The sequence below is a fragment of the Botrytis byssoidea genome (assembly GCF_014898295.1).
Source record: "Botrytis byssoidea strain MUCL 94 chromosome Unknown BBYS_011, whole genome shotgun sequence".
Classification (NCBI taxonomy): domain Eukaryota; kingdom Fungi; phylum Ascomycota; class Leotiomycetes; order Helotiales; family Sclerotiniaceae; genus Botrytis; species Botrytis byssoidea.
Genome location: NW_024065852.1, coordinates 354534 through 377919, shown reverse-complemented (window position 1 = coordinate 377919; position 23386 = coordinate 354534). Strand labels below are relative to the sequence as shown.

The 23386-nt window shown below is 43.0% G+C and overlaps 5 protein-coding genes across 5 annotated transcripts; 2 read left to right on the top strand and 3 right to left on the bottom strand.

The window, feature by feature from the left end:
- Window positions 1-2822: 2822 nt before the first annotated feature.
- Window positions 2823-4037, top strand: EAE97_006138 (uncharacterized protein; the record flags this gene model as incomplete). The annotated part of the gene is made up of 1 exon (XM_038876651.1): window positions 2823-4037. One exon carries the CDS (start codon window positions 2823-2825, stop codon window positions 4035-4037), a length of 1215 nt encoding a protein of 404 aa, XP_038732358.1.
- A 1664-nt stretch (window positions 4038-5701) lies between these two features.
- Window positions 5702-7235, bottom strand: EAE97_006137 (uncharacterized protein; the record flags this gene model as incomplete). Its single annotated transcript, XM_038876650.1, has 2 exons — window positions 5702-6752; window positions 6829-7235. 2 exons carry the CDS (start codon window positions 7233-7235, stop codon window positions 5702-5704), a joined length of 1458 nt encoding a protein of 485 aa, XP_038732357.1.
- Window positions 7236-7629: 394 nt separating this feature from the next.
- Window positions 7630-9357, bottom strand: EAE97_006136 (uncharacterized protein; the record flags this gene model as incomplete). The annotated part of the gene is made up of 5 exons (XM_038876649.1): window positions 7630-7695; window positions 7747-8000; window positions 8064-9035; window positions 9098-9176; window positions 9238-9357. The coding sequence occupies 5 exons, from the start codon at window positions 9355-9357 to the stop codon at window positions 7630-7632; spliced, it is 1491 nt and encodes a 496-aa protein (XP_038732356.1).
- A 2036-nt stretch (window positions 9358-11393) lies between these two features.
- On the top strand, window positions 11394-20124 carry EAE97_006135 (uncharacterized protein; the record flags this gene model as incomplete). The annotated part of the gene is made up of 8 exons (XM_038876648.1): window positions 11394-12107; window positions 12171-13851; window positions 14011-14324; window positions 14568-16160; window positions 16410-17550; window positions 17605-17821; window positions 17962-18375; window positions 18435-20124. 8 exons carry the CDS (start codon window positions 11394-11396, stop codon window positions 20122-20124), a joined length of 7764 nt encoding a protein of 2587 aa, XP_038732355.1.
- Window positions 20125-20951: 827 nt separating this feature from the next.
- EAE97_006134 (uncharacterized protein) lies at window positions 20952-22926 on the bottom strand (the record flags this gene model as incomplete). The annotated part of the gene is made up of 3 exons (XM_038876647.1): window positions 20952-21948; window positions 21999-22600; window positions 22651-22926. The coding sequence occupies 3 exons, from the start codon at window positions 22924-22926 to the stop codon at window positions 20952-20954; spliced, it is 1875 nt and encodes a 624-aa protein (XP_038732354.1).
- Between the last annotated feature and the right edge of the window lie 460 nt (window positions 22927-23386).

Genomic DNA, 23386 nt, shown 5'->3' with positions numbered 1-23386 from the left:
TAAGTGGCTCTAAGTACCAAGCTCGAGGTCTAGATTCTTGAAAGATGATCGATAGAGTTTTCGTGCACTAGAACCTGTGGAAATGTCGAGATTTTGCTTGTTTCTATTTCTCACTCACATGGTAGAATTCTTCATGATGCCGGCCCGGTCGGATAAAGTATCAATCAATCACTTATTCACTTAACTATTACTCCGTCCGTATTTTGACTTTGATTCGTAGCCTTTTGCCCCGTTCTACTCCATATGCTGCAGGCGTAAGCAGGTACCCAAGCCCGCCGACGCGGCAAAGCAAGATGCCAAAATGTTTTACGCTCCACTTGTACACGCACACGCACACGCACACGCATACGATACCATCCATAGACGAATCATTACGTCTCCTGGCCCATTTTGCTTGCGCGATTTTTCCTTTTCCTTTACTTGTGAAGATTATCCGATTTGTTGTTTGTGTGTTGTATACCTAAGTTGTAGAAGTAGGTACTAAATGTATACATGACTTCTGCTGTACGGTATGAGCACTATATATATGTAAGGGCAGTACAGAAAATACAGAAAAAGTATTTGTTTCGTGATGCGCTGGATTTGCCTTCCTGCATATAAGAATTCTGCAGGTGTTCGTATCTTCCCTTCTTTCCCCCTCCCCAATTTCCACAAAGGGTCGAGAAACGGAGAGATCAAACAGGCTAATTCATCGGATCGTCCGCAATGTCTTGGTTAAGCTTTTGAGGATAGATTAATGGAAGAGGTTACCCCTGAATGATCAATGGTGTGCACAAGCATTTTAGCATGGACCAGGGAAAGGAACTTGGACTTTTTTGCCTTGACGCTGGATTCTGGATGGATGAGATGGATTCTGGATGGGTACGTAAAGTATCTGAGTGGATAATATGGGAGTAGGTATGGGTATTTGGGTAAGGATATGGAGGATCCTCGCGCGGACAAAGTTCACATCATCGTGTCCCTATGTGAATGTGAATGTGAATGTGAAGATGTTTTCGGAGAAGCGGCTGGATAGATATCGGTGAAACTTACAACATACGAAAGAGGCTCAATGTAGCTCAGCCACCATGAATATGAATCAAAAAAGGATTGGAATTATATTATCTGGGATTATCGAAAAGGACGAAACCGAAATAAAATCCGTGACCGATTGTGTATACCTGGCTCCTTGGATATGATATTCTGTAAATGATCAGATGGGTTGAGAAAAGATAGAAAAAGATGGGCAGAAAAAGAAAACAATATAATGCAGAGAACAAGTCATGTAGTGTTTGTATGATCAAGATAGATCCCAGCACATTTCATATCAACAGACTATCTAGATATGCTTGAGCCATGCAGTGATACTCTCTCACTCTATAGTATCATATTAGTACCTGTGTACAGTTTGTACAGTCACGATGGCTATGAGATGAACCGAACATCAACTAGTCAAACCATCAAACACCGGTACCTGACTATCACTTATGCTTTAGGAGAAAAGAGAGAAAATAGAAAAAAGAGCCAATCAGAGCGAATTGGGATATATAATTATCTAATTATCCGCCGAATTAGGAGTCAGACTCCGAGTGAAAGCGGCCTAGTCATAATGATAAGTCTAGAGAGCGCCCATAATAAGCTCGGTCTTTTATTCTTGGATTCCGTACCTGAGAGTATTATTAACACTTGCACACTTGCACACTTGCACACCTACCTGCACACACGCCCGCACATCTGCACGTCTACACGTTCCTGACTAAATGAAAAGTATCTAGATTCTTTCCCCACCAATCATTATCCATCAAGAAGCACCAGAAAGTGTCTATCACACTTAGGTAGTATCACCATGCAATATGGTCCAATTAAATGGGCGAAGAAAAGGTGTATGGATACGATATTAGGAATGATGTTGTGGATTCCCAAAGAAAAGAAACACCGGATGAATTTCTAAGCTTTATTTTCTATCTTCTAACTTCTGGCTCGAATTTTCCATGTGCAGAAACATCATTTACCCTTGCTCATCCCGTTCTCACCCCCCTTGTCGTTTAAAATCCTACACGATGTTTCTGTGCTCCTTCTTCCTATTCGTCGCTTAACTACTGGCTAGGTTTTCAAACTTGCCTCCCGCTTTCTCATCTCACATCACTAGTTCGGAAAAGAAAAAAGGAAAGACAAAAAGATCTTGTCAAATTCATTCACTTGGATCAGGTAGGGTTACAATTCATCATTCACTTGGCAATCTACATATAGACTTAAGGATCAACTCCCTCCCTCCCTCGCTCTTCTTCTTCTTCTTCTTTCCTTTCCACAGCCTCACGTTACCTCTCATTTGCAACGTCCAATCTGGCACATCTCATCATTTCGTATCTTTGAAAGATAGCGCAGGATTTCCATCATCAAACCTCTCAACCTCAATTTTAAAAATACCGCCTACTCCTTCCATACATTCATTTTATTCATTACGACTTGACGTGATATATTGACGAGATCTTGAGAATATACCACACTTACGAATTCACCCCTACCACCAGAAATAACCTTAAAAGTGCTTCATTAACTTCGAGTCTCCCCCACCTCTCCTGTCTTACTCTCACAACTCTCCCTCTCTGGATTGAAAGTAAAGTCGTCGATCTTGTTCTTCCTTACATTCATTGATTGAATCATCACACTCTTTCAATTTTTCTATCAAACACTCATCGAGATTGTTTGCTTAGCAAGACCACATTCTTTCCTCGATTCAGTCATTTGAATATCAGTCAACAGCAGTTCAAGTCATTCTTCACTGTCAACTACCTTTCCAGGAACATACAAATACACCACTTTAAACAACACCCAAAAACATCATGCGTTCTTTTGAATTCAAATCCCTCGCCATCTTGGCTTCCTCTTTGCTGGTCAAAGAAACATTCGCTGCTCCCATCTACGAAACCGAAATCCAAGTCGTCACAGAAGAAGTTACCGTTACCAGACAACTCGACGGTTCTTATGCAACTGGTCATGCTCATGCTGTAGGAACTTACACTCAACATCACTCTGCTGCTGCTTCCTCTGTTGTCGTGGTAGCATCTACTCCAGCTCCAGCAGCAGCAACAAGTGCCGTGGTTGTCCCTACCAGTTCTACAACTAGTCATGTGGTTGTAGAGTCTAGTTCTGCTAAGGCTTCTTCTTCATCTTCTTCAGTTGCCGTTGTTAAGGCTTCCACTGAAGCAGCTGCAGCTGCAGTCTTGGTTCAAACTAGTGCCAAAGCCGCCGCCACATCTGCCAAAGCAGCAGCAACTACCCTCGCTACTTCTGCCAAAGCTAGCTCGGCTGCCGCAGCTGCTTCTTCATCCAGCTACTCAAGCTCTTCCTCCGGTGGAAAGCGTGGTGTTGCATACAACACCGCAGATTTTGTCAAGCAATTTACCGGTTCTTCCAAAGTCGCTTGGGCTTACAACTGGGGTTCATCCTCCGATGGTCTCTCCGCCTCTGGTATTGAATTCGTTCCTCTCCTCTGGGGCTTGAAGAGTACCTTCACCGGTGCCTGGTCCGCCGCTGCCTCGAGCGCCATCGCATCCGGCTCCAAACATCTCATGTCCTTCAACGAACCCGATCTCAGCACCCAAGCCAACATTGGTGCATCCGACGCCGCCGCCGGCTACAAGACCTACATGCAACCATTTGCCGGCAAGGCCAAGCTCGGTGCTCCCGCCGTCACCAACGGTGCTTCTCCCATGGGCCTCACCTGGTTGAAATCGTTCATGTCTTCGTGCTCCGACTGCACCATCGATTTCGTCTGCATCCATTGGTACGATTCGGCCTCCAACGTCGCATACTTCAAGCAGTATGTTCAGGATGCGTACACGGCCGGTGGCAACCGTCCCTTGTGGATCACAGAGTTCCAAGCCTCGGGCTCGACCGATGAGCAAAATGCTTTCATGAAGGAGGTTCTTCCTTGGTTGGATGCTAGCACCATGGTCGATCGCTACGCGTGGTTTATGGCTGATACCGCGGCTGGTGGTTTGATGGCTTCGACCAGTGGGTTGAGCACTTTGGGAAATACTTTCAAGACTGCTTAGGTTTTTGAATTGATGGATTGATTGGTTGATTAGTCATAGGGACGGAGTATTGGAATGGATGGAAGGTAGGAAAGGATCTGGATATGGATATGGATACATGGGGAGGAAAAAGTAAGGGCGGTTACACACCAGATACACCGATCGAAAATAACTGAAAAAATATGCGGATCTTCGTTGTATATACTTTACATTAGTTTACTTTACTTTACATTTAGGTTACTGATCAGTTGGGGTTGCCAGACTGGAGCTGTGGTTAGATAGCGATGATATTTGAGTGGAGTGGAATGGAATACGTTCTGAAATTACTTTACTTGTGTGCCTTCTTGAATGTCTGAAAATTGAAAATGGATGTGTATGATTGTGCTGTGATGTTGTAATTATGTTAGGTGCTTGATGTGATGTGATAGTTAGGTAGGTAGTTGATAATTAAATCGATGAACGGATTAATGCAGATTGAAGGTCGTGCAGTGATACCTTCTAGATAGGTATGTATATAGTTGGATGAATGGGAATATTGTGTGTATCAATGATACAGTATATAGTAAAATAACATCTCATAACAAAATCAAGCAGATATCCAAAGATTAGTTAGGTATCTACTCACTCCCCTACAATTCACAATCCGATCGATGGAATTCTACCTACTAGGTAGATAATTTATATATGTGATGTATTTTAGATATCTCTTCCTTACCTTCTTTCTTCGTCCCTGTCCTCTTTCTTGGGATTTTGTGTTTCGGGTTCGGAGTTTGGAGAATGTAAGATCTTAGAATGTAGAACATACTTCTTATTCTTTTATACACTTTTTTAAAACAACTATATTATCAATATCAATATCACTATTGATTATGGTATAAATCTTCAGGACTGCGAGTGTATATTAAAGATAATTATATTGCATGTGTTGTGTGTAGGTATGTTGTATACAAGTAGGTTGAATGTTTATACCCGCTATTCAACATCTCCCCTCCCCCCCCCTCCAATATCTATTTAACGTTTGATGTAAATATAGTACCTATGATATCAAACATAGTATACCCCAGATTCCCCATCTACAGATTCCCAAAGATAGCAGTGAGATTAAGTATATTTAATTCATATTGATTTCTCTTAATCTATTTTAATCTAATCTAATATATTCCATCTTATCTCGGGGATTTAATTTATTATACTTCGTACAGCATATCAGTAATCAGGGATTTAATCTGCGAAGTTAGGAGTCGAGATGCGATTTCATATAGTGATGGTGATCGCTGCCAGGGTGTCTCGGTGTAGAGTTCTTGGCATGGGGAAGACGGTGGGTAGGTATTGGTATTTGATTTGGTAGGGAGTGGGATGGGTTGAGGATGGGGATGGGGAGGGGGATGATGAGTATGAGGGGAGAGGAGAGAGGAGAGAGGGATTGTTGGTGTTTTTGTGGAGTTTAAGGATAGATAGACAGATACTAGGTAGGTAGACAGTTTTGCAAAACTGGGAATATTGATTTTTCGAAGCTTATGTACTTTTGATTATACTATTGATTATTTAGTTGTGTGTATTTGAACAAAATACATAATGTCTATACATAGTATATACCAACTACCAACCACTGAATACCAACTTAGTATATCAGATGAGAATGAAACCTGATGCACCAATACCTAGATACCTAGGTAGGTATGTATCTACAAAACATCCTCCCCATCATCATCAACTCCCTTTTTATGCTTAACAGCAAACATTCCCTCACCCCTAATCTCAAACTCCACACTTCCATTCAATCCCTCTCCACTTTCCATTGCCCATCCCGCAAAAACAATTTTCATCCATCGTCTCCATCTTTTTAATACTGGTTCTCCTCTTTCCCCTTCCTCCATGATTTCATTTCTTGCTCGTCCATAGACGGGCTTTTTAATAAGTGCTATTCGACATGCTATTTGCGTGGTCCAGATTAGACCAAGAGAGGGTGTTTTGACGTTTTTGGACGAAGTATAAGAAGGGTGGGGATCATCGCCCCAGCCTGTGAACCAGCGTTGTTGATGATCCAATGACATAGGATCTGGTGTTATGATGGAATAACCTCGAGATCCCATTCGATTGCCCATGCTACTACCGAGCATGCTTGACATGGGAGCATTCATTGAACTTGATGATATTGGCATAGCTCCGTTTATGCCTAAGCTCCTTTTCGCAAGTGGACTGCTTTGCATGTCTCTTTCCCTTTCTCTCTTCTGACCATAAGCCATTGGACTTGCTCTTCCACTTCCGCCTGTAAATCGATCGGCTACTTGATTAGCGACTACAATAGCCACTCCGTGTTCCCTTGCTAAGTTCCTTAACAGTTGCCCTAACCTGACTAATTCTGCACTTCTCTGAGCCATATTTCCACCTCCCTTTGTCACACCAGGTCTCTCAAATTCAGCTCTGTAATTTGCGGCTACGCTATCTAGTATAAGCAATCGAATACCATGTCGTTTAATAGCGACAGGGACTTGGAAACGAAGAATATGATCCTGAGATTCGAGATCGGGCGTTGAGATTGAGATCACTCTGTCGAGAGAAGGTGGTGATGGATGAGAAGCAAGAAGAGGGTGAGTGCGCAAGAGTTGGGTTAGTCGAGTTATGGGGAGGGGTGATTCGGTAGATATGTAAAGAGTGGGAGCTGCGAGACCATGGGGTGCCGGAAGTTGAGCAGAGAGAAGAAGTGTGAGAAGAAATTGCGTTTTACCTGCGCCGCTGAAATTGTGAGTTAGTTAGAAGACTATGCAGACAAGGAACAGTAGAAATAGGGGGCAATAGAAATGAAATATACCTCTCGCCTGTGACCTCCGTAATATAGCCTGTTGGAATACCGCCTCCCAATGCGCGATCCATATCATCATCCAACGTACTTACAACCTCCCACTCATCCACAACATCTTTTCCCGACTTCCTCAACTTCTTCACTTCTCCCTTTCCCACTACATTATTGTCGCCTGCTGCAGCATCTTTATCTCCAGAATTCACGTCACTTATCCCAAGGTCTACTCTTAAATGTTCCAGTACATCTGCGCATAATCTTTTGACGTCTAAGAGAGGTAAAGTCGCACGCTTGGCTATCTCAACACAATCGAGAGTGAGCAGATCAGCGGCGGTGACGAGATTCTTCTCCAGTGAAGGGAGGAGTCGCACATATTTTTGTGTGGGAAATTGGGGGAGGATATCTAGGAGGTCAGTCATGGAGGCATTGGGGAAGGTAGGAAAGCGTGGGAATAAATTGCGAAAAAGGAAGAAAGGCTGGGACGCGAAAGGGATCTCGCGTCGATTGAAGTCTCGTGTTCACGTGACTCTATACTGTCTCTTGATCGTGTCACTGTCGAAATAGTTTATGGTCTCAAACTTGGGATTTTCAGAGGTCTAAGAGTATTTTTAATCTTTTAAATTCTTGCAAGATGTAATAAATATTCGAAACTTTTGTGTGTGTGTATTCTGACAAATATGGAATTCTTCCTGATCCTTTGCTCTGATTGAGCAAGTGTATCTTGTCTTATCTGATTCTCTTATCGTCGACACTACCCCGATAATAGCTTAGCGGTAATTATTTAGGACTTTGAGGTGGGGAAGATTTCAACATCTACTCTACAGCCGCCACTTCTACATCGGTTCTCTTTCCCGATTTCTCGGGCTCTGTGAATAAAATCTAGATGCTATTAGTATTGCTGATACTTATTATTTCAATTGTTCTACTTACAACTGGTATTGCAACAGTTGCAGTCAAGATTCCAAGACTTGAAACGAAAAATATCCAGCTTCTTTCTCCAAAGGCGTAACTAGTCCAAGCAGGGCCAGCAAGAACTCCCGCTGCACTAGCACTGGTATATAAGGAGAAAACTTGACCGCTAGCTCCCGTCTTACCGAAAATGCCGGGCGTCTCTTTTTCCAAACTTGCTACCGCTCGACTCAAGTCGGCACCTAATGGTGATGAACCGAAGACTCTGGCGACGCCTATGATTCATATTAGTAACTACGAAAAGCAATTATCTTACAACTGGAATGGGACAAGATTACCATAAAGTGTAAGAAGGATAGCAAGCCCAGCAATCTGATCAGTGCTATTCCTATGTATCAAGACGAGCAAGACAGTGAAGATAGCAGATATGATGAAGTATGATGCAGTGAGCCATCGAGAGGGCCAGACATCAGAGAGCTTACCAGCTATCGGTGCTAAAAATATGGGAAATGTTATGGTCAAGAAGATTAAGCCAGCACCTGTTGATTCCCAATTGAACTTTCGTTCCACAAATATTGGGAGAGCTGCATCGAAACTTGCGAGTAGAAATACAGTCACCCAAACACCGTACAAATCAGCCCATATGCGTGGAGATTTTAACAGAGTCACTAAGGCTATTGGATGCCTCTTGTTGTCTGCTGGTGGAAGTTGATTTTGGTTGTTACCAAGCAGTGGCGCGGAGGCTATGTCGCTAGTGGAAGGTGCAGACCAAATTTGTTGTTCGAAAACGGCATTGTCGACACTTTGCTGAAAGGTCCCGTACGTGTGTGTTTCACCTATAGTTTTATCTATTTTCAATCCCGCGGCAACTTTTTTCTCGATCATGAACAAACGCATAACGATATCGATCGCAATAAGAATAAACATTACGATGAATAAGGATCCATAACCAAGTCTTGCATACATCATGCCGCCTATGGTTGGGGAGATCAGCATTCCAATGTTGAGACTCGAAATGACGTATCCCATCCATTGTCCAATATCCTTTGAGCCAACTGTGTCTGCAAGCAGAGCAAATCCGACTGTATATACGACAGCTGCCGAGAGTCCCTGAAGAAAACGGCTCAGAGCCAGTATCCAAACATTCTGTGCAAAATATAAGACAGCCGTAGCAGCTGCATTGGAGAAGAATCCCGTGAGTAAAGGTGCTCGTCGTGATGAACTTTGATCGGCATAGTAGCCAAAGAGTGGACTTGCTATCAACTGGGCAAGGCCGAATGCTGTTAAAAGCATAGAATTCCAGAATTCGACTGGGAGAAATTAGCTTGCAGACTTGGAATACTATTTTTGAAGCGAGGTATTCTATTCATACGGTCCTCATCTGCAATTCCAATTCGACGTTCCAGTTCGTTTGGAAGAACAGGAATAACGACTCCATAGATGAAAGAGTCCTATAACCTGGATTTCAGCATTCGTTTTCTTCAGATGCTCGCGAATTTGAAGCCCACATACACTGAATGATGCAACACAGATTGTGCTAATAATGAACCATTTAGATGAGCGGAAGTCCAGAAACCTTGGTTCTCTACACTCTCCCTGCATTTCAGAAGTTTGTATTTTGAACGGCCACATAATTGAGATCCAAATAAAAGAACCCTGGCTCTTGGGACCGTGTCGAGCTCTCAATCGTGCGGATTGTACAATAATGTATATGAGAGAACTTCCAGGACTAAAATATGCGAGGAGCTTTCTACCGAATTTTGCTAATCGCTCAATTTACCCCTTTTAGACTTTTATACATACGAAGCTTGCATGGGGGTAAATGTAAGCAATAGCTTTCAGCCGTCATACTTCAGGTGGCTTGGCATGAGGATTTCTCCTTCTGTTGCACAATGCAGATGGCAATGTTATTCTGACTCAGTGCAAGGCTTTACTTCCCCGCACCAGTCCGTACAGAATCTGCGTACAGCCAAGGTTGTATTTTTGACTGCATTTCGTCACATTGCATTATTCTGCCTCAATTAGCTGCAAACATGTTCTGATCTTTCGCGGTTATTATTATATATCGCGATTCGAATTGATTAAACCGCATGATCTATTACTAGGGTCTAGAGTTGCAGATCGGGAGAAAAAAAACTTCCACATGGGTGTCCAGTTTCTTTTGTATGCAATTGTTTTTTGTTTCATTGTAGAGGGTTTCGATATGCCCGCAAGATGCGATGCTCTGTCTCCGAAGCCAGAACAAGCGGAGGATACAGTTACGTAAACTCGCGTCCGATTGATCCGAGCTTCCTTGAAGTTGATCGTCTGCGGGATTATGTTTGTCTCACAATGTTATATGCACATCACTGTTTCTGGAACTTTAGCCAAGCAGATGGGAAACTTGACGATCGATAGTGATCTGTACATGGGCAATTTACACTAGGCAATTTCATTGGTTTTATTGCGATTTGAAATATCCGTCTTTGAGGTATTATAACTTATTGGACAGTTTTTGACGACATCATGATAACACTCAACATAAGTGTTCTGGAATCTGTTCATCGCAAATCATGGTGTTTTTTAATATGATTCGTTCCAAAGCAACGTTTTCACCACTTGACGAGGAGAATAAAATCGTTCATTTTTCATTTCAATCATAAAATGTCTGATTAACCCAAAGTTATACGGTGATTGGGTTCCAGAACTCTCATAATTTGGTTTATGTTCTACAAATGTTCAGCCCATTAATCAAAGGAGCTATTTACATAAACGCAAGGACGTGGAACGTTCCGCCCTTGTCTTAGATCTCATTGCATCTTGCGGAGAAACTTTCTGTTTACGCAAGCCACTTAAAACGTGCACTCTTCCTCATCCACATTTTTATATAGACATCACTCGCTACTAGACACACAAACATCGAAGAAATTTGATCCATGGTCTCAATGTGGCGTCATTACTGCCCCATGCAGAAATAACTGCACTAGATTGAACCATATGTGCCAGAAGAAAGAGAAAAGTCAACAAGTCATGTGGGTGTTCAGTGATGTACGATCCTAGATGTTTTGAATTGATCTTTCAACCCCTTTCCCATATGATTTAATGGACGCCGGCTCAGTACGCTATGCAGCTACCAGGCAGGAATCTTATGATGCATATGGAATCAAGGCTAACGGATTAGAGTTACTGAAGATGATACGAATGAGCTGAAAGAGTTTCGCGGAAGAATCCCTTCCGCGTCGGGCTGTGACTACATCGAGTTGGGTCTGTGTGGTCAAATCTTGACATTGAATAACGGGAGCACGTCATATATAATTAACACTATGTTCTGAGGCTATCCAGGGCAATCTACCCTCAAAGCCAGGGCGCGTGTCAAATCGGAAGTGATACTCTCCAACCTTGCATGCTAGGGTTGCAGTTCATCGCCCGTTGATCTATGAGGATCAGCTTCGAAAGCTTTGATGGCTGAGGAAATATAGGGGGGGTGGGAGCTCGGGTAAATGATTTATAGCCCAGGTCTCATATTTAAGAATCGAATGATGTTGAAGGACAAATTTTGAAGAGATACGTCTGTATTCAACATTGAAGCTCAGTTCGAAGGTTATAGTCTCTGAAAGTCAAAAACGCTTCCTCTCCGTTTATTGCTTTGGGTGAGTTTCTTGACCACTGAGGTCTTTTTGCGTGCACTAATGAACTCGAATTGTTTAGAAGTTATCATGACATTAACAGCTAAGCACTTCTCTCCCGGCCTCATTCCGAGGGACCAACCCCAGGTCAAGGGAGACCGTGTTGAGAAATCACACTCTGCGATGGATTTGGATCTTGCATCCAAACACTATCTTTCAGACCTCCTCCACAGCGAGCGTCGTCCAGCGCAATCCACGGACATGGATAATCACCTCAGCCAAGGGGAAGATTCTGTCAAGCCATTCTCTCTTCTGGATCATATGCAGAGTCTTGATGAAATTCGAAAACAAATGCCATCAGATGCAACATTCATCGATGTCTACCCTTGCACGGCTCTTCAAGAAGGGTTGCTGGCACTATCAATGAAGGAGTCCGGCAGTTTTACTCCTCAAATAATATGCAAGCTCCCCAAAGGCATTTATTTGAATAAGTTTAAAGCTGCTTGGCAGAGCACAGTCGATTCAAATTCGACACTTCGAACTAGTTTCGTTCAAACGCGGACTTCAGGCCTACTTCAAGTAGTTTTGGCGCCAGAACCCATCCTCTGGTCCGAAGAGATCGACCTCGAAAGCTACTTGAGCAACGACAGAATTATCTTCCCTTCATTCGGAAAGCTCCTATTGAGATACGGTCTCATTCAAAGCCACTCATCTGATTCATTACATTTTGTTTGGACTTTTCATCATGCCGTTCTTGATGGTTGGAGCATGCGCTTGGTACTTCGACAAGTCGAAGAATCATAAAGAGGAGAGGCTTTTCAACCGCTGCTGGAATTCAAGCGTTTCGTTGCCCACCAAATGAGACTTGAGAAGCAATCACAGAAAGCGAGCGAAATGTTCTGGAGTAATCATCTAGCAAATATCTCGGGGGCACAATTTCCAGTTGTCCCATCGCAACATCGGTCGCGTGCGAATGGCTACTCGGAAAGATTTATTCCCGTGAAGGAAAACCTATTGGCTGGTGCAACGACCTCTACAATTATACAAGCTGCATGGGGAATCCTAGTAGCACGACGTACCGCTGCGACGGAAGCTACTTTTGGTCTCGTGCTTGCAGGGCGAAATGCAAAGATTGTAGGTCTTGATATGAGAAGAGTAAATGGTCCAACATTCAATTCACTACCGATGCGAGTAATTGTTGATGACAAAAAATCTGTAGAAGATCTATTTACTTCGGTTCATGATTCTCGAGTCGCCATGAAACCCCATCAGCATCTTGGCCTACAAAATATTCGTAGGCTCGGAGCGGACTGCACAAAAGCTTGCAGCTTCCAGAATCTACTCGTTATTCAACCCAGATTAGAGAGAGATCCCAACAGTATATTCGGTGCCAGAGAGAATACTAGTGACCACTGGGCAAAGCTGAATGCTTATCCTCTCATGATGCAATGTGATTTGATGGGAGATGGCTTCACTGCAATGGTCAGTTACGACTCTCACGTTTTATCTGACCAAGAAGTCAATATTCTGCTGCAACAATTTGACAACATCATTTCTCGTTTGTCCGATGCAAACACACTGGTTGGTGATATAGGGCTGGCAATGGAAACCCCACAAAAACAATTAGCAATTCAAGAAACCGAAGCTGAAGAGGTTCATTCGTGTGTCCACGAAGTCATTCAGCAGAGTTCGCAAAGCCGCGGATTCGATGTAGCGGTGACATCTTGGGATGGAGAATTGACGCATTCCCAATTACATTCTATATGTGATCGTCTAGCATATCTTATACAGCTCGCTGGTGTTGGACCCGAAATCAAGGTTGCACTGATCTTTCAAAAATCTTTGTGGGCTATAGTCGCCATGATGGCAGTGATGAAAGCAGGAGGAACTTTTGTTCCTATGAGCCCCGACCATCCTGAAGAGCGAATCAGAAAGCTGGTGAATCGAATAGGTGGCAAGATGATCATGTGCTCTGAAAGTCTTTTTCCCTCATTCGAGGGCATCGCAGATCAAACATTTGCTGTGGGAAAATTGATGCTCGAAACCTTGCCCGAAGGAGTGCTGGATACAAGTGTTCAGCCAAACAATTCTGTTTATGTTATGTTCACTTCTGGCAGCACTGGAGAACCAAAGGGATGCGTTATAGAGCATGCTACTTGCTGTGCTACTATGCGTCATCTGTCCAATATCTCCAAAATGAGTCCTCAAAGTCGCACTCTTCAGTTATCGGCATATACTTTTGATGGCATGGTTTTTGAGATTCTTGTTACTTTGGGTGTTGGAGGCGTTGTTTGCATACCTTCAGAAGACGAGAAGATGAACAACATTACGTCAGCAATCAACCGAATGCAAGTTAATACTGCATTCATGACACCTGCCTTTGGGAGGTTGATCCTTCCAGAATCTGTGCCAACTCTAAAAACTCTTCTTATAGGGGGTGAAAAAGTAATCCAAGAAGATTTGGATCAATGGTTCGGAAAGTTGCGGTTATTGCAAATATATGGACCTACTGAATGTTGCTGTAAGTTCCATTATATTTTCCTTCGCCATACTCATATCTACGTTGGTTTTCTATATTGATCCCCTATGCAATCCGGCCAATGCATTATAATCTAATTGTTTTCTCATTTTCCTCTTAAATTATCCTTGGTGTGCAGCTACTGACTTTGGAATGCTGCAGGCATGTGCACTGCTACTGAGATCACTGGGAAAGGTGTGAACCCTGCTAAACTAGGGTTTGGTTTCATCGGAAGTTTTATTGTGCTTGACGAGAACGACCAATTAGCTCAACGGGGAGCTGCAGGTGAATTATTGATTGGTGGACCACTTGCGAGGGAGTATCTCAAAAATCCCGAAAAGACGGAGGCGTCATTTGTGCCTACGCCTTCTTGTATCCCTGCTGAATCTACTCGATGGAAAAGATGGTATAGGACAGGTGACTTGGTCAAAATGGATGCCGATGGATCAATCGTATATATCTCTCGGAAAGATGCGGTAAGTGATATCCCTATTTTGAGTCTCAATTATTTCTCTTGAAATTCCTTCACATGTTGTTCGTTTCAACCTCAATTTATAATGCCCGGAAACATGGTCCAACTCGAAAATTCCAGCAGATTCAAACCTGTTCAGGATGCTTTCTATTCGGTTGAAGTCCTCCGAAACTCCACAAACAGCTGGGAGAAATATACCATTCAGTGACCTAGTAGTGACTGAGATCGTATACTAAATATATTGTAGGGTGCACAAGTCAAGCTAAATGGCCAAAGAATTGAGATGGGTGAAATCGAAAGTCATCTTCACAAAAATCTAGACAATGTTATAGATCTTGCCACAGTGATAGCAACTCCTGTGGATGGCAGGTCACCGTTCCTAGCAGCCTTCTTGTGTTTTAGAGATGGCGGTAACAGTAGAGAAAAGGAAGAAAGCTCACTTTTCAAGAAGTGCCTTGATGGTTCAATCGTCCGATCACTTCTTGACCGCTTGAGTCTTGCACTACCACAATACATGATACCAAAAGTATACATACCCGTATCATTGATACCGCTTACTACATCTCAGAAGTGTGATCGCCAAACCCTACAGACTCTTGCAGCTAGCTTGACGCCTTCAGAATTCGCATATTATTCTGGTCAAGATGCTACACACTCCGCTCCTCTGACCAACAACGAGCTTCAAATGCAACGTCTATGGTCCGTTATTTTAAAAATTCCATCAAATAGTATAGGCAGGAATGATAGTTTTACACGTCTTGGTGGGGATTCTATTCTTGCTATGAAGCTCGTTGCAGCTGCACGAGAAGATGGCATAAATCTGACGGTTGCAAACATATTCCAAAGTCCAATCCTATCAGACTTGGCCAAAACACTGATGGATGTCAATTCCTCTACAGTTGTCGCACAGGATAATATCCCTGCATTTTCTATGATTGGAGGGCGCGCTCAGCTGCTGAAAGCAACTATTGATGGTGGTCTGAACCCAGAGTATGTTGAAGACTTGTACCCATGTACTCCTTTTCAAGAGTCCATCATGGCACTATCAATGAGCCATCCTGGCACGTATGTTGCACAACACGTTTTCGAATTATCTAAGGACATATACTCTAATATTGACAAGTTCTGTGACGCTTGGAATGAAGCTGTACGTTCGAATCCAATTCTACGAACGCGTATCAATCAGCATGAAGCAGCAGGCCTGGTGCAAATGGTGATTAGAGGAGATGTTATATGGGAGGTGCAAGATAACCTTCAAGGATATCTGGAATCTGATAAAGCGCAGCCTATGGGCTTAGGAAGTCCTCTCAGCCGCTACTGTATTGTCGAAGAGACAATCTCAGCCGATCATAAGTATTATTTCGTCCTTACCCTACATCATGCAGTATACGACGCCTGGAGCATAAACTTGATGCTTCAACAGGTGGGAAAAGAGTATGGAAGACTCGCGCACATTCCTACGAATGATGCCAGCTTACTTCAACCCCAAAATATACCGTTTAATCGTTTCATGAAGACTATTGTCGATTTAGATCGATCTGCAGCAGAAAACTTTTGGAAATCAGAGCTTGCGAGTGAAGACGCAAAGATTTCACATTTTCCAAGCATCAATTTTGGGTACCAGCCTCAACCTGGTACAATAGCCATCAAGGATATCAAGTTACTTCGAGAGGCTAATTCCGACTACCGAATTTCGAGCGTTATCCGAACAGCTTGGGCAATTGCCATAAGTAACTACTCCAATTCTAACGATGTCATCTTCGGAGAAGTATTGACAGGACGTACTGGTTCATCAGCCGATCTAACTCGAGTACTTGGACCTACATTAGCTACCGTTCCGGTGAGTAAATCTTTTCACATTTTCAGTCTTTTATGAAATAGGATGTGGATGTTTTTGAAGGTGGCACTTTGTCAATTTTTCGGCTTTTTATGTCACCTCAAACATGTATCCTATGTCTTTTCACAGTTTTTATTAAAGAGAGCGCCTGATATGATTGCCCTTCAAGATAAAGTCTTGTCACCAAATTTCTGGGAGTAGAGTGGGCATCTTGTATTTCGTGCGGCTATGTACTGACTTTCCAATTTATAGGTTAGGATCACATTGGATCCTCAGGGCACAGCTCTTGATTTACTGAAGAAGGTTCAGGCTAAAATGATCCAGATGATGCCCTTTGAGCAGATTGGTCTACACAACATTCAACGACTTGGCGAAGGACCGAATAAGGCGTGCCAGTTCCAGAATATCTTGGTTATACAACTTAGAGAAAATTCAGCCATTGACAACTCATTTATGGGACGACGTCGAATGGATCTTGTGGAAGCAACTGTATGGGATACAAATGCTTTAACTCTAGAATGCCACCTTACTGAAGAGGGAATCAAGGCCAAGGCAATCTTTGACTCAGAAATTATAAACAGTCGACAAATGGAGAGGATACTCTCCCAGTTTCAGCATGTCCTTCAGCAATTATGCCATGAAGACACAGGAAAATCTGTCCAAGATATCAACTCTATCAGTGAAGTTGATCTAGCGCATGTTTGGGAATGGAATTCTACATTACCAGAGGTAATGACGTCTTGCGTACATGAAGTTATCGACATCATGACAAAGCAAGATCCTCATGCCCCAGCAATTACCTCTTGGGATGGCGATTTGACTCGCGCTGAGCTAGATAGTCTATCATCTCGTCTAGCTTTCCAACTGATGCAGTATGGAATAGGGCCAGGAAGCAAAGTGCCTCTATTCTTCACGAAATCAAAATGGGCCATCGTAGCTACACTGGCTACTATCAAGTCCGGAGCTGCATTTGTACCCTGCGACCCTTATCATCCTCGGTCACGCCTCATTTCACTTATTGAACAAGTTAAAGCTCAAGTAATTCTCTGTTCAAGCGATGTTTGGCAGACTTACTTAGACCTGTTTCCCCGCGGCAAAACAGTTGTGGTGGGGAACGGTGAGATGGAACTGTTACCAACGGCAACAGACATTGTGAGCAATGTTAGCCACGTTGACCCTCTCTACATCTGTTTCACCTCAGGTACTACTGGGACTCCTAAAGGTACAGTAGTGACCCATGAAGCATATTGCTCCGGCGCGAGAGATCATGGTAAAGCGCTTCACTTTGGACCAACTTCACGATTTTTACAGTTTGCGTCCTACAGCTTCGACACTTCTATCGAGGATATTTTGACAACCCTGATGACGGGAGGCTGTCTTTGTATACCATCTGGTAAGTACTACTGATCGCCTTTTAATCGAAGGAAACTAATCGGTACACTAATAGAGGAAGAACGTACTTCAGATATTGTGGGAGCAATAGCTAGAATGAATGTTAACACAGCAGACCTGACACCTTCTTATATAAGCTCGATCTCACCAGACTCCGTTCCTACATTGAAGCGAATAACTCTTGGTGGAGAGCCTATCACTGCTAATGTCATCAAAACCTGGGCAGATCGCGTTCATTTGATTAATGCTTTCGGAACTACCGAATGTTGCGTGTAAGTGTATACTCAGGTTCTAGATTCTTGATCGAAACTTTTAATCCATGTTCTTTCCTTCCTTTTACTTGAGGCGTAATTTCTCTGTCTTAGCTCCTTTAAATTCAGCGTTACATCAAACTGATCTAACTGTCTTCTAGAACAAGTGTAGTCAATGCAGATATCTCTCCCAGCACATCTCCTACAAATATCGGACGTGGAGCAGGCGCGGTCACTTGGATTGTTGATACTGAAGATTCAAACCGACTTCTACCAGTTGGCGCAATTGGTGAACTGCTAATTGAATCACCCGCCATGGCCTCAGGATATCTTGGCGACGAGGTGAAGACCAGAGCCGTTTTTATCGATAGTCCCAAATGGGGTCGTAATCTTGGCTCGAGTCACCGTCCTACACGTCTTTACAAAACCGGCGATCTTGCCCAATACAATTCTGATGGGACAATCAATTACCTTGGCCGCAAGGACACTCGAATCAAACTTCGGGGACTTCGCATAGAAATTGCTGATGTGGAGCATCACATACTCAGTCATCACAAGTCAGAAAAGCCATGGTTGTGTTGCCTAATTCTGGGCCATATGCTGACCAGCTTACGGCCATTATTGAGCTCGAAAGCTCAAAAGACTCGGAGGTAGCCAGTGGTATTGCGGTGGTTTCTCATTTAGAACTTGAAGCTTCTGGATTCAAATGGTCTCGAATTGCCAATCATCTGTTAGATCACCTACCAAGCTACATGGTTCCTTCTTCTTGGGTCGCTATGAAGACCATACCACTTCATACTTCCGGAAAGCTAGATCGTCCTAGACTCACCAAGTGGCTTAATAGTCTTCCGGTGATCCAAAAATCTGAGAGTTATCCCAAGAGCAGCGAGGCACCTTTATTACCATCGAATGATCATATTGCATTTGAAATCAGCGATAAAATTGCACAGCTTGTTTCTACGAAGCCTTCATCACACCTCAATTCCGATATCATGGGTCGTGATGTTAACCTTGCTTCTATTGGAATCGATTCCATCAAGATCATGTCCCTTGCAGCTTTCATTAAACGATCGTATGGAATAACTATACCTATGCCCAAGCTCATCAACTATCAGACCACAATCTCGGATGTTTCGAAACATATTCGTGCTGCGACTAATTTTAAAGGCGAAAACCCCATAGATTCAGTACCCACCCTTGATTTGATGCAAGAAATCACCGGTCTAGACATACAACTAGCCTCGATGCTGCATTACTTTGGAGTTGTTTTCTTGACAGGTGCCAGCGGATTCCTAGGTACCCAGATACTCCGAGAACTTCTTGGAAGACCTGGCGTCAAGAAGGTTATTGCGCATGTACGCGCTTCATCCAATGAGAATGGCAAACAACGGATCACAACAGCGGCGAAATCCGCAAGATGGTGGCATGAAACTTTCGCAACGAAACTCGAAATATGGACAGGAGACTTAGCTAAACCTATGTTAGGTTTGAGTTTCGGACAATGGCAGAAACTAAGCACAGTCGATGCCATCATCCATAATGGAGCTTCAGTGCAATGGAATGCGGACTATCACACTCTTAAAGCTGCCAATGTCACATCTACCTTTGATATTCTGAAGAATATTACAGGAGCTGTTTCGCCTCCGAAATTTGTCTATGTATCTGGAGGTCGTGATTTTGAAGGAGAGATGGATGATAATACGACCGCCATGAAATTGAAGGAACTTGATGGTTACAGTCAAACAAAGTTCGTTTCAGAGCTGATGGTTAGAAACTTTGCTCAACGAGCCACATCGTTTGCCCAAGGCAATCACGTCTCTATCGTCAAACCGGGACTGATCATTGGTACCACCCGAGAGGGAGTTGCTAATACCACTGACTTCCTATGGAGATATGTAGCTGGCGCAATACACGTCGGTGCATATCCTATTCCAGACAAAAATGATTGGTTGACTGTTGCACATGCGGATTTCGTCGCAAATTCTACTATCAATGCCTTGGTAAATACTCCCAATCACTCAAATTATACATTGGATATAACTGGTGGAATTGATATGCAACGATTTTGGGATATTGTCAATAAGACCATGGAGCATCAACTTCGCCCGACTACTTCACGTGAATGGGCGAGGTTGATCAAGATGAATATGGAGAAGAAGACGGAAGCCCATCCGCTCTGGCCGGTAGCTCATCTTATCACTGAGGAAGGTAATTTGGGCAAGAGTAAAAGACCAAGGGAATTGGATGCTGTATTTGAGAAGCAGATAGAGGAGGCGATCAAGAAGAATGTGGAGTATTTGAACGAGATTGGTTATTTTAGGTAGGGGGGTTGGAGGTTGTGAGGCAACAATGAAAGGAAGCTGTTTTTCATTTTATCAAGAGTCTGGATTGTTTGATGCCGTTTTTTCTGCTGTACCTCGATGTCTCTTATATGTTCATAAGTTCACATTCTTTCAACTCCAATCGAATCTTGTCCCCAATTGGATCTTCTGTCTTTGATTCTTGCTGGTGATGTTGTGATAATTAGTGAGCTATTTCCATATTTCCAACATGACAGAAAGATAGAGGTAGGAGCACCGTGATTGCTGGCTGTTTTTCATCTACTGTATGTGCCAAATATACCAACATGTATGTACATGGTGTCCAATACTAAAGAGCTATATGCCACAAACACATGACAATGTATCAAGACAGGATGCGAGAACCTAGGGTGAAATTAAAATTGAACATCTGTTCGATGTTCATGTACTAGATATTGATCCTTAAATGTCATGACATTCCCAATGGGCCTACACGTGAAATGCTACATACTTCCCGTAAGCTTCCGGTGAGCTGGATAGTCCATTTGGAATTCTAAAGATTTGCCCATAGAAACAATCACCCCCATTAACTACTTTGATTACTCAAACTATTGAATTAATATTAAACAAATATGTTCCTTGCTCGATATCGAGTACACGGATACCCCTCAGCGACCTACAAATATAAAGAGCATCACTCTCACATCGAACCGCAAAAGAATCATCCAGATAAAATGTACAAATTGGGTATCTACCTATTGATTCTCCTCCTTACTACAAAGATGCAAATTCTTTTAACTCCATTCCATCTATCCCTACATACAATAACTTTACAATTTATACATATCTCGTTAAACCACCGGAAACTTTTTTCCTAATCCTTCTGCCCATCGCGCATAAAGTACATCAGCAAGCTGTTTTGTATGTTCCATTCCTGGCACTATTTGACCTGGTAGATTTGATTTTTCCTTTGCATCTACCTCGGGCATTGCACTGGATCGCCGACGACGGTGACTTTTAAGGTGTGGGTTACTCGTCGCTAATACTAGTTTTCCATTTGCGCCTTTTTGGGGAGATCCTTGAGGTATTCCGTCTCGAAGGACCAAAGCTTTGCTTGGGGACATGTGAGAGGCGATTTTGGGTTCTTGCTCTACTTTGTCTATCAAGAGCTTGAGGAGATGATATTCGCCCTCTGGATCAACAGCGTCAAGGGCAGCCCAAGCATCGGCTAAACGAGACAGTGCTTGTCTTTTGGCTTGATCTCCTGTTTGTGCATGCATTTCTTGGAATACTGGGTCAACGATTTTTGTATATGCACGACGACCAAGGTATGCTTCTTTTGTATTCGCTTCTGCTACTTGCACAAGTGCTCTGTTTTCATCACCCTGATGAAATGGTATGTCGGCTGAATCCTCGGGGCTGCTTGGTCGAGATGACGACGTTGAGTTATTTGATACTCGGCGGAACAATCGGACTGTTGAACCAGTATTTCCAAAACTCATGTCTGGTGCTAGTGGAGGTCGCCTGGTTGTACCAGTTTGACTTTGTGTACTGTCACCCCGTGGCCTGGTTGGTGAAGAGTGCTGCATCGCTGGTGGTTGTCTTCTGACGGTGCCTCTATCAGACGAAAGTGACGGGGGTGAAGAATACTCTAAAGGTGAATCCTTGAGATCTAGTTTCTTGAAAGCCTCCTCAGGAGGAGCTTGACTACCCTGGCCATTTGCATGGATGGCAGAAAGCTTTCTTCTCTTGCTTCCATTTTTTCGTGATGGTGCTACAGTAATCGTAGAAGCCTTGACTGTATCAAAGACCCATCCATCAGGCTCATATTTTGGAGTCATTGTATTGCTGGAGTTTGTTAGTTAATGATAACAAGCACAGATAGCTTCGAAACTTACAGTGTTTCCTCATAGAATTTAGGATGCGAAGGCCGAGTCCTTGATCCGTCCCACTCCTGTCTTCTCTCCACCAACTCTTGCAAAGCCTCAACTTTTCCTGCAGAGCGTATGAACTTATGCTTCAACAATTCCTTTGCCGAAGGTCTTCGATCACAATCCTTGACCAAACATTGTGCCACAAAATCCTTAAAGTCCTTGCTGTAATTCGAGCCTTCTAATCTTGGTGCCGGTGCTTTAGGTATCTGAAATAGAACCTTCATTGGATGTATCGAAGCATGTGGTGGTTCTCCATTAACCATCTCTATTGCGGTGATTCCCAGAGACCAAATGTCTGCTTTGAAATCGTATCCTGCTTGCTGAATCACTTCTGGCGCCATCCAGAATGGGGTGCCGACGAAAGTATTTCTTTGTGATTTGATATTCGTGAGCTGTGCTGCAACTCCAAAATCTGCCAGCTTAACCTTGCCCGCAGTCGATAGTAATATGTTTGCTGCCTTTATATCTCTATGTATCTTTCCCTCTTGATGAAGATACTCGAGACCTAACAAGATCTCTCGACAAACAATCGCAATATGGGCTTCGTGAAATGGAGCCGGTTTCAGCTGCTTCCAATTAGCAATGGATTTAATTTCGCAAGTGAATATAATCATACCAAGTCCAAACACGACCCTCCTCCCAGAAACTCCATAACAATCCATAGTTTATGGCCTCGTAGAAAACTGCCTTTGTATTGAGTAACGTAAGGACTGGCGCAGGTACTGAGAACTGATATCTCTTGTTGAATTTCCTGTATGTCATCTTCACTCGACTCCAAATCAATCAATTTGATTGCGCAAATCTCTCCCGTTGCTCTCTCAATGGCTTTGTAGACGACGCCAAAACTTCCACTTCCAAGTTCCTCGAGAACCTGGTACTGCGTTGTTGACATAATTTGGGGCGTGAAGTGATATGATGTTTTATCACTGCTGGTTGTTTCCTACTTATCGGCAGACACCCGACCAAGACAAAATGGATGAATTTCTTTCGAGGAAATCAATCGACGACAAAGATTAAATGCAAATGAAAATGCAAATGAAAATCCGAATGAAAATGAAAACTAAATCGATATAAATATTAAATTAAAAATTGGCCGAGACCTTTTTCTTTTATTAAAATAAAATGTAAACAAAACTACAATCGAACGTGATCAATGTCTCTCTTAACTCTTAACGAAATCGGATAAGGTTCTTTTGTTTACCCAGCTCAGCCATTTCAGCGTTGCCGGGCTAATGGTGAGGTGCCAACAAACCAAAGCTATTATATGTACCTATTCCATATTACTGGGAAGATTTGCAAAAATTCAAGATCCTTTAAATTGTCTCGAGTCGGACATTTTGTTACTTTTGTTA